General features: G+C 46.6%; 2 protein-coding genes across 2 annotated transcripts; both read left to right on the forward strand.

The window, feature by feature from the left end:
• Positions 1-691: 691 nt before the first annotated feature.
• metrnlb (meteorin like, glial cell differentiation regulator b) lies at positions 692-4,206 on the forward strand. The gene is made up of 4 exons (XM_067259420.1): positions 692-1,132; positions 2,417-2,829; positions 3,219-3,278; positions 3,486-4,206. Exons 1-4 carry the CDS (start codon positions 1,038-1,040, stop codon positions 3,815-3,817), a joined length of 900 nt encoding a protein of 299 aa, XP_067115521.1. The 5' UTR covers positions 692-1,037; the 3' UTR covers positions 3,818-4,206.
• Positions 4,207-6,238: 2,032 nt separating this feature from the next.
• On the forward strand, positions 6,239-9,018 carry LOC136965084 (zinc finger and SCAN domain-containing protein 2-like). The gene is made up of 3 exons (XM_067259082.1): positions 6,239-6,632; positions 7,026-7,367; positions 7,833-9,018. The coding sequence occupies exons 1-3, from the start codon at positions 6,440-6,442 to the stop codon at positions 8,744-8,746; spliced, it is 1,449 nt and encodes a 482-aa protein (XP_067115183.1). The 5' UTR covers positions 6,239-6,439; the 3' UTR covers positions 8,747-9,018.
• Positions 9,019-11,040: the final 2,022 nt, after the last annotated feature.

The raw sequence follows: 11,040 nt of genomic DNA on the forward strand, positions 1-11,040 counted from the left end.
GTGTGTGTGTGTGTGTGTGTGTGTGTGTGTGTGTGTGTGTGTGTGTGTGTGTGTGTGTGTGTGTGTGTGTGTGTGTGTGTGTGTGTGTGTGTGTGTGTGTGTGTGTGTGTGTGTGTGTGTGTGTGTGTGTGTGTGTGTGTGTGTGTGTGTGACATAGAAAGGGAGGGGACAAAAAGGGGGGTCTGTAGGTATTTTTCATTGTTGGTCGAAATGCATTACATTGCCCTGACCGTGCGGGGGAATGTGGCGAGTTGGTTTAACGGTAGCTGTTCCCACTGTTTTCTCACGGGAAAACCGCACGAGAAGTGGGCGTTTAGAGCCGGAGTGTGACCTGGCTGTTCTCCGGGAACACGCCCAACACTACAACCTTTACAGATGACGACACGCACTCTTAGGAAATAATAGGAAATACTTTGTGTTAAGTCAGCCGTTCGATAAGGCTTTAAAATAAAACTTACAGACACATCTTGGTTGCTCTTCGTGGTGAGAAACTGGGAATGTTGACTGAATGGATCTTTCGGGGTACTTGGAGGTTTGGCCCAAATAATCCTTGGATGTAGCAGGGAGAACAACTGTTTCTGTTTCTTTCTCTCCTCTCTCTCTGTCTAATTCTCGCTATTTTCTCTCTATCTCTCTCTCTCTGTGTCTCTCTCTCTCTTTCCCTCCCTCTTTCTCATAAACACACACGCTGCAAGAAGCGCGCCGCGTGTCACTTGAGCGAAGTTGCAGTCAGCTGCTGGCACGAGCCTCTGACTGATGACGCGGGCGCTTGAAGAGCTTGAGCGCAGCAGCACTTATAATTGACCCCAAGGTCCTCAGTTCCAGCGGCCGCTTCTCTAGCCGTCCCACCAGATACAACGTCTTAACATGACACTGGCCGTACGAGGAAGTAAATTCTAAACTGAAAATGCAAATAGCCTGATTACCGGACACAAGAATGGTCGTGGATATCTCGGTGGGTTAAGGTTTCGCGTAACGCGCAGTTGGACCGCAGTTGGACTTCCGTGGGGCCGGGTAGACTTAGCGGGGAGGCGAACATGCTCTGGCCGTGGTTAACCCACTGGATTGCGGCTTCGTTGCTTAGCAGCGTCGGGGCACAGTACTCCAGTGACCAGTGCAACTGGCGAGGAAGGTGAGTCCATCTTACATTAACATTTGATTTATTTTGTCGAAGATGCTTTAATAGGAAATAAGGAAATACTCCAAAACAATAACGTAAACGTAACAAGTTGGTGTGCTGCTTTTGTCGATGTTCTAAAAGTAACGATTTAATCAATCTTATTCGAATTTAATTAAACTAACGGAAGAGTGGAGCGTGAGGTCAGACGGGCTTCGGGGACATGCTGCAATCAACAAAAACAGATACCGGATCTCGTCCGGAGCTCGAGGTTTAAGGAGTGAACGAGTGAAGAAAGGGTGAAAGGATCTACATGTAAAATAACGTTTTTAGGGTTAGTTACTTTATTACTTGACGTAGCGGTGCTCAAATAACGAGGTGTGTGTTGAGCATTTTTATGATGGGGTGGGTATTTATGTTAAGTGTTAGACTGCAGATCAATAGGTTGTTATAGGCTAGATTTTCCCTGTGCATGTCTCTTATAAATAAAAGAGTCTGTTAAATGATCGAGCGTCTGTCCTGATCGCGTGCCTGCCCTCGCCCTATAGGTTCAGTATCATATTGATGTGGGCTCCCGCATGCACCGTCCTTCCTGTAAACATGTCACGCGCTAATGGGAGGTTGACCCATGGATACTGGTCAAATGGCGTTCGCTGCCTTTGACGTGCCGCCAACGTAAAACATAAATAACAACATTAAAGCAAAGCCAGACTTTCCGCACTTTGCCTGATTGGGGTCTGTAAAGATTTTACAACGTCGAATTTCTAACAACGTCGTAATCGTCTCTTGATCTCTCTACGCGCACAGTGGCACTGGCACTGCCCAGCCATTATTTAAGCGCTTTAATTTGTAGCGGCTCATTTCTTATCTTCACCGGAGCCCTAACTATCAACGTTACTCTTTCAAGTTCGCGGCCAACAGATAAGGTGTGGGTTAACCTTTGTTGACGCAGCGCGTGTTTCTTTGAGTACAGGTGTGATTATGTACGCGATGGAACAATACAATAATTTGTAAGATCATTTACATTACATTTTTTACATTTAGTAATTTAGCAGACGCTCTTATCCAGAGCGACTTTCAGTAAGTACAGGGACATTCCTCCCCAAGGCAAATAGGGTGAAGTGCCTTGCCCAAGGACACAACGTCATTTGGCAGTGCCGGGATGTCATATGGTGAACCTCTTCTGCCCTCTCCCCTCCCTCCTCCCCCCCTTCTCTCCTCTCCTCCCCCCCTCCTCCCCTGCCCCCCTCTCCTCTCTCCCCCCCCTTCTCCCCTGCCTCCCCCTCCTCCCCCCTTCAGTGGTCTGAGCCATGAGTCCCACCAGCAGGACGTGGAGCAGGTTTACCTGCGCTGCTCCCAGGGGTCCCTGGAGTGGCTCTACCCCACGGGGGCCCTCGTCGTCAACCTGCGGCCCAACACGGAGCCCCCTCCAGGGGGCGGGCCATCACCGGGGCCCCAGGCTTGCATCAAGGCCCGGGCCGACTCCCAGGGGGCCCAGGTGTATGTGGAGCGGGCTGGGCAGCTGAGACTGTTGCTGGGGGAGGGGCAGCAGGGGGCCAGGGTGCAGTGCTTCAGCCTGGCAGAGGGGGCGCTGTTTGTGGAGGCAGTGAGCCGGAGGGACGTGGGCAGGGAGACGCTGGCGTTCCAGTATGAGCTGGTGAACAGTCCCTCCGTCTGGACTCTCAGTCACCCCTACCTGGGAGCTGACACAGGTAGGCTGTCCACACACACACACACACACACCTTCCTCTCCCCTCACCATGTCTCTTTCATACCTCCATCTCTCCCTCTCTCGCCCTCCCAGTCTGTCCCTCCCTCTCCCCTTCCTCCTCCTAACACTTATCTCTCCCCTGACATATATATAAACAAGCAGACCAATCAAGGGTCATGGCAGGGTCAAGACCATAGGTCAGACAATCATCTAGCAGCTGTCAATCAGATTCCCCAGAGAACAGCATTGTGGGTAGGCCACCAGGGCGGAGGACGTGATTGGTTGATAGCATCAGGCTGTGTGTCTGTGTGTTCATCATGATTGGTTGATAGCATCAGGCTGTGTGTCTGTGTGTTCATCATGCTCTTCTCTCCTGTGTGACTCTTTCAGCCTCCTGTAAACACTGTTCAGATGAAGAAGTCCTCATGGCTGTGTGTACCAGCGACATTGGTGACTAGACAAACACACACATACAGACACACACATACACAGACATATACAGGCACACACATACAGTATACACACACTAGCATGTGTAGTAACTGCTTGCTGTTTTACTGGTAGAAAAAATGTATAGCTAATCCATGTCCTTTCTTCATATCTCCCCCCTCCTCTCTCCCCCCTCTCCCTTCTCTCCCCCCTCTCCTACTCCTACAGTGGGCCGGGGTAGAATCCGTGGCGAAAAGAGCTCCTTGTCGCCGGTCGCAGACTACCACTCCGTTTCCATGGAACTGACGCGACTGTTCCGCCAAAAGGGTGGGATGTTTGCAAGGAGCGGGGCCAGAGGGCGGGGCTTGAGCATCACTCTGATCGCGCCCCTGCCGTGTGGTGTGGGGGCGGAAAGAAAGGGGGAGGAGCTTCTTGTCACCGGGGCAATTCACTTTGGGGAGGCGTGGCTTGGCTGCACTCGGAGATACAGGGACTTCCTGAAGCTGTACCGGGCTGCACAGGAAACAGGAAGTAACCCCTGTCACATGGAAACTGACTGATAGCCCTCCACCAATCGTTTGGCAGGAATAAACACTGGGGTTGAATGTGCCAAAGGAAAGAGGGAAATACTGGCCCAGGATTGGTTGAAGGGTAGTAAGTGACGGTTTGCTGAACCAGTGGGAGTAGCAGAGTGGTCAGAGGGGTGGGACCAACAGTGGGGCTGATGCATGATTGGACCTGGACTTCAGTAGGTCAAAATATTACTATTGCATAGCAACAAGGGCAGTTGTACTATCACTGTCTAGTGAGTGAAGTAATGAGTGAGTGAGTGAAAGTGTGTGTGTGTGTATTGTGTGATTAATTGCTGGGTGGGTGAGAGTAAATGTATATTTGCACGAGTTGATTAAACGTGTGAATCAAATAAAATGAAAGTGCTTTATATATCCTTTATGATGTCTTCTGACAAAGTTGAACTGCATATATGTGTGTGTGAATGAAATCTGTGTTTGAGTGTCTGCCTGTGTGTGTGTGTGTGTTTTGTTTCCAGAATGAAACTGCCTGAGCTTACATTTACATTACATTTTATCCAAAGCAACTTCCAATAGAGAGCTTTACAAAAAAGTATAGGTCACTGATCATAACAACGAGATAGCCCAAACATTGCGAGTTGCCAAACATGAAGCATACATTGTGAAAAGCAAATAAATGCCAATAGGGAGAACCATAAGAGCATGTAGTTAAACAAGTTACAAATTAAACAACATGAACCTCAAAAGTGCAAGAGTGTACCTGTGGAAAAAGCAAGCAACAATAATATAATATAATTCACAGGGAGTACAAAAAGTTAAATCAGTTACAACTGGTCCAGCAAATCATTCCTTAGTACTGTTGTACTCCCGGAACAAGTGTGTCTTAAGCCTTTTCTTGAAGGTGGGGAGACAGTCAGTGTCTCTGATGGAGGTGGGGAGGTGAATCCACCATTGGGGGGCCAGACAGGAGAAGAGCTTGGGTTGGGAGCGGGCGCTCTTGAGAGATGGGACCACCAGATGGTTGTCAGGAGAAGACCGTAGTTGGCGGGTGGGGGTGTAAGGCTGGAGGAGAGACTTGATGTAGTCGGAAGCAGTCCCGTTCATTGCTCTGAAGGTCAGTACCAGAGCTAAATCTGTTTTAGTATTTTTCATACACTCAAGGGGAGTCTCTCTGAGTGTGTGTGTGAGGGTGTTTGTTCTTGTGTGTGTGTGTGGGAGGGGTGGGTGTGTGAGGGGTGTGTGTGTGTGTGTGTGTGTGTGTGTGTGTGTGTGTGTGTGGGAGGGGTGTGTGTGTGTGTGTGGGAGGGAGGGGTGTGTGTGTGTGTGTGTGTGTGTGTGTGGGAGGGGTGGGTGTGTGTGTGAGGGGTGTGTGTGTGTGTGGGAGGGGTGTGTGTGTGTGTGTGTGGGAGGGAGGGGTGTGTGTGTGTGTGTGTGTGGGAGGGGTGTGTGTGGGGGGGGGGGGGGGAGGGAGGGGTGTGTGTGAGGGGGGCGTGACATTTTCTTGCATGAATTATGTATTATACTGTATATGAGTGTGTGTATGTGTATGTGTGTCTAGGACAGCACACGTGCCGTGCACACCGCCAACTTGCAGACAGAAACCCAATCCGCCCTAGCAACATCCAACACCCCTGGCAACCCCACCCCGGCAACCACCCAATTCCCCCCTGACCACCTTGCTAATTCAGGACATACTCTCCTGCACTGGGGCCAAACATGCCTTATGCAAGCCTATCACTGTGCGTGTGTGGGTGTTTTTGGGTAAGTTTGTGTGTGTGTGTGCGTGTGTGTGTGTGTGTGTGTGTGTGCGTGTGTGTGTGCGTGTGTGTGTATAAACAGTTTGCTGTGCAGGATGTGAAACGGACAGCTGACCCATTAGCTGGAGAATGGCTGAGTACAGGGTAACCAGACACACACACTCAAACACATAAACATACACAGAGTAATCTATCTTTATATCTATGTTTCCATCTGTCTGTCTTAGAGTGATAGCCCTGCGTGTATTTCAACTGTAAATATAATGTAAAGCTAATCCCTGTCATGTCTATAAGAGCGTTCCATTAAGTCTAAGACTTACATTTACAGAAGTTTGGCTGCAATAATAATATTGTCATTGTGTTGCATTATAATAAAAAGATGACATCTTCATTTAGCAGAAGTAAAAATAATTAGAAAGGCAGCATAAACTGAGTTAGACATAATCTTTTACTCTACATAATTATAATCTTGTTATAGTCCAGCATCCATGTTCTTGAATGGAAGTAATTGTTCGACATAAAACCGTAAATAGTCTATTCCGCTACACCAGGGGGCGATGTTGTCTCTATGCTCGCAGAGAGTTGGCAACTTCACCGAAAGTTGGAAATTTGAATGTTGTTTACATCCGGCAAGAGCGCGGTAAGCGCTATGCTAACCTCGTTCATGAGTGCACTGGCTAGAGTTGGTATGCGTGTCTAGAAGGGCGGTTTGAAAAATGGCGATTACTGTAGTCTGATCTGCATGTTTATCCCTATAAGCGATGTAGGGAGAAGAAGAGGGGAGAATTGTTGTGGGGTTCGCAAAGTTAGTCCACTTAGAAACTTTAGGCAAGGAAGAGAACAAGGAGGTTAGCTAGGGGGCAATAGCTAACCTCGTGTGTTTTTCATTTTTAAAATGTCTGAACTAGACGAGTTTAGAGAATTTATCCATGAGCGACTAACAATGACAGCTTTGGAGGTTTTCAGAGGAGTTGAAAACAAGCTTACTGTGTACCAAGAAGAAATCTCTCGATGCAAGGAGGAGAGCGCTAGGCTACAGCGACTGTTGAACATTGTTACTCAACCCGAGATCAAACTACACCTAACAGGTTCGACATTCATACTTTAATATCATAATGAGCATTGTCTAGAATGTGTCTTAATTGTTTCAACCCAAGTGACCCAAGTGTTTTGTATTTAAAGCGTTTGCATTCACTCTGGTTCTTTCACAGGTAGATGTGGATACCTGTGAATTAGTTTGAAAGATGATTCAAACTCTTACGCCAGCGTTATTCTGCACTGCTCATTTTATGGATGAAATACAGGCTAGTTTATCAAGTGTTAATCTGAGATTCGTTTGTGTTGTGAAAGGGATACACTGATGTAAAATAGCTAATGCTATTTTGCCGCGCTCCATGGGAAATTAAATGACTTCCTGTTCTCTGCGACGCTGTTCTACATCTTCTGTCATGAGAAATTTTGTCTCCTCTTCTTTCCCCTAGATGTGCAGCAGCTCTCTCTCCCGGAGCCCCCACAGATTAAAGAGGAACAGGAGCTGTGGACCAGTCAGGAGGAAGAGCAGCTCCAAGGACTGCAGTCTGAAACCACAGACTCCATATTCACACAGGAATCAGAGCTTTCAAACTTGAAAATGTCCAAATTACAAATGTTGAGAGACATTTTCAGTGTGAGATTAACAACAGCAGCTTCAGAGATGTTTATAGCCATTGAAAAAACATTTGAAGAGTACAGAGAAGAAATCTCTCGTTCTGAGGAGGACAGGAAACGGCTCCAACGGCTGTGGAACATTGTTACTCAACCTGAGATCAAGCTACACAGAACAGGTTTGTTATTCATACAAAGTCCAAACTTTGGACAGGCACTCTACATTCCTGTTATAATCTGATGAAATTAGGTAATGGTGGATAGCTAAATGGTAAAGGTGTAGTTGCTGCAGTTGCATCATGACATGGTTCACATGGTCCATCCAAGGTTTGATCATGTCTCCTTCTTGACAGAGGTGGTTAGATCTCATCACAGCCTCCTGTAACATCTGTGTGTTACTGCAGAGTCATATTTGCACTAAGAACGTTGTAGTTAGGAACTGGTGTGTAACATGTTATAAACATGGCACGGTGGCCTGTTTACAATGTCTTAAAGTCATACTATCGTCTTGGGTCTTCCTCCATGTTGGGGTCATGGGAGGTGACACCACCACACCCTGCTAAGATCACCACCACTGGTCTAGTTTTAGCTGACAGACATGTTGAGTTGCAGAATAATTAAGTAGATCATATTTCCCCCCCCAGAAGTGCAGCAGCTCTCTCTCCTGGAGCCCCCACAGATTAAAGAGGAACAGGAGCTGTGGACCAGTCAGGAGGAAGAGCAGCTCCAAGGACTGCAGTCTGAAACCAAAGACTCCATATCCACTTCTTCCAGTGTGGGACATGACTGGGATCAGGATGGCTTCTCTGAATGTTCACATCTTGACCAAGCTGTCCAAGAGGACAACAGTGAAGGAGACTCTCTACCCACCAACACAACTGAGGAGCAAATCAAAGCAGAGCCTCATGTACAAGACTCTGCAGCACCAGAACCAGGCAGTGACCCTCAGCCCCTCTCTGTTGTAGCTCCAGACTGTCCTGCAGCTCAGAGTTTGGAGGAGGAGGAACATGGAGGAGTGATGCCTTTGCTAGAATCAGTCAAATCAAGCAGAAAAAGAAAGAACACAGCTCTACCCATGGAAGGTATACCACAGGGCAGTTACACAGGAGATAAACCTCATCAGTGTCAAGAATGTAACAGTACTTTTAGTTGGAAATCTCATTTGCTTGTTCATATGAGGACACACACAAGAGAGAAACCATTTCAGTGTCAGGAATGCAACAAGAGCTTTAGATGGCAGCCTAATTTGATCATTCATATGAGGACACACACAGGAGAGAAACCGTTTCAGTGTCAGGAATGTCACAAAACCTTTATTTGTAAAACAAATTTGATTGAGCATATGAAGATACATACAGGAGAGAAACCATTTCACTGTACAGAATGTAACAAGATGTATAGTCGTAAAGCTGGTCTGGTGCAACACATGAGGACACACACAGGCGAGGAACCATTTCAGTGTCAAGAATGTAACATGAGTTTTAAATGGCATAAATCCTGGATTCAACACATGAGGACACACACTGAAGTTAAGTCTTATCAGTATAAAACAATGTAGCAAGCTTCAAAAAAAATTTTGGTGTGATATGGTGGAACACATTAAGATGCACACAAAATATACCAGGTGTCAGTAACAACGGCACGTTCAGCTGGGAGAACCTTTTTGGTTGCTTATATGAGAAGACACAAGGGGCTTTAGTTTCATGTTTATTCAACAGCAGAAAATCCCACTGGGCCTGTTGTCAGTAGGATCACTAGTAAATATGAAATCAAACCGACTGGAAATCTGTTTAATGTGAGATCAAAGGGAATAAAGTTATTTTCATGACGTAAGAAACAGGCTGTGTCTATGTGAAGCCAGGTGGATGGTGCTCCTGAAGGTGAACATGTTTTGAAACAAACTGGGAAAGATAAAGGATGTAAGAATGTATTACTGTGTGGCTGATGTCACTGTCCTGTAACTGTTAGAATCACTTTAATGAATGTTTTTATTCACTTGAACATGATATTGATGTGCTATTTAAAAACAAACATGTTCTGTAGCTTAGAATGTGCTACTTATCATCTATCTTGGACTGTAATTTAACCTGTCGGCGACGCCGGCGCTGCATGAAGTCGAACGTACCTAGTAACTTATTATCTGCTACACCCAGAGGCGGAGCTCAAAACTCGTTCAGGATGTAAGGCGATTTGGCGAAAGATTTCGGAAAGTGGATGACAGTTTTTAACTCGCCCCGAGACAGTAATCTTGCCTACACAATCGATCGTTACTTTATTCACGATATAACAGTAGTCCATCTGTCTCCGTCCAACAGGTAGGTCGGTGATTAAATCGCTATGATTGCAATTACGAGACGAAGGCTTACAGACTCGTTGATTTACGACAAAAATACTTGGTAGACCCGGATATACCGTGGATTATTTTGTTGTATTTTATTTACCTAATATTATCCAGGACTGCTAAAGGGTTAAACACTGGCACACAACCCCCACAACACATATACACAAACCTGATCTCTCACACTTGCACTCTCACACCATGAGTGCAAACTCCTCACCTTTAGGTGACATTTGCCGTTTTGAGATCAAATTAGGAGACGAGATTCGAGTTGATCCGGGAGGAACAATTTTATTTTTTTCGGAGGGCAGGTGGGTGATTGGGTTATATGCAGAATTGGTCATTTTAACTTCAGCAATAAAAATTATTGGTTTGGAGTGCATAATTCCAATTATGTGGTTTGGAGTCTTCTAATGTATCAGAAGCAGTTAAACTATACCTTGCGTCACTGTGTTGCTCGTCAGAAATGCTTCCACTCTTACTGGGTTCAATCCCAGAATCCTCTGACTGAAAATCAGACATGATCATCTGACAGAAACAACCTCTCACTCACTGACTAGATGGAAATGTAAACATCCAGACACACAGTTCTGATCCAGCCTCTCTGCTCTGTTCTATAGATGCCTGTGATCTCACACTGGACCCAAACACAGCTCACAGAACCCTCTCTCTGTCTGAGGACAACAGGAGGGTGGAGTGGGTGAAGAAGGACCAGCCGCATCATTGTTACCCAGAACAGTTTGATGAAGTGGAGCAGGTGCTGTGTAGAGAGGGTCTGACTGGACGCCATTACTGGGAGGTGGAGGGGGGGGTTGTGTTCGGAGTGACGTATGGAAGCATCAGGAGGAGAGGGAGGAGTGCTGACTGTACACTCGGAGACAACGACAGGTCTTGGTGTCTGGAACGGTCTGGTTCTGTCTGGCACAATCATGAAAAGACTTTAATACCTATCAGTTTCCCTCCCTTCCCCAGCAGAGTAGGAGTTTACCTGGACTGGCCAACTGGTGTTCTGTCCTTCTACAGCATCTCCTCTGACACAATGACCCACCTGTACACATTCAACACCACCTTCTCTGAGCCCCTCTACCCAGCGTTTAGGTTGTACTCATCCTCCTCAGTGACCCTGTGCCAGGTAGAGTAGTTCCTCCTGTGTCCTGGAGGGACACAACATGGGTCTCCATGGAAACAACCCCGCTCCTGATCCAACACACCTGTGACATGATGGGGTGTGGTCAAGGATAACACTCTCACACACACACACACACACACACACATCAGAACATCACACTCACACACATATCAGAAAAGAACACACTCACACAAACACATCAGAACATCACACTCACACACATATCAGAAAAGAACACACTCACACACACACATCAGAACATCATACACACACTCACATATTTGTACACTTCTCTATAGGGATTGTGAAGACCTGGGGGGCAGAATGGACTGCTGTTTCTCCACTCCCAGCCTTGTTATGGTTCTCAACATTCTGCAGTGGTTTA

The sequence above is a fragment of the Osmerus mordax genome, chromosome 21 (assembly GCF_038355195.1).
Source record: "Osmerus mordax isolate fOsmMor3 chromosome 21, fOsmMor3.pri, whole genome shotgun sequence".
Lineage (NCBI taxonomy): Eukaryota > Metazoa > Chordata > Actinopteri > Osmeriformes > Osmeridae > Osmerus > Osmerus mordax.

Bases quoted from the DNA above. Each gene is read 5' to 3' on its own strand.
- metrnlb (XM_067259420.1), top strand. From the start codon at position 1,038: ATGCTCTGGCCGTGGTTAACCCACTGGATTGCGGCTTCGTTGCTTAGC. The intron at 2,830-3,218 runs GTAGGCTGTCCA...TGACTCTTTCAG, and splicing joins CTACCTGGGAGCTGACACAG to CCTCCTGTAAACACTGTTCA. The intron at 3,279-3,485 runs GTGACTAGACAA...CTACTCCTACAG, and splicing joins TGTGTGTACCAGCGACATTG to TGGGCCGGGGTAGAATCCGT.
- LOC136965084 (XM_067259082.1), top strand. From the start codon at position 6,440: ATGTCTGAACTAGACGAGTTTAGAGAATTTATCCATGAGCGACTAACA. The intron at 6,633-7,025 runs GTTCGACATTCA...TCTTTCCCCTAG, and splicing joins GATCAAACTACACCTAACAG to ATGTGCAGCAGCTCTCTCTC. The intron at 7,368-7,832 runs GTTTGTTATTCA...TTCCCCCCCCAG, and splicing joins GATCAAGCTACACAGAACAG to AAGTGCAGCAGCTCTCTCTC.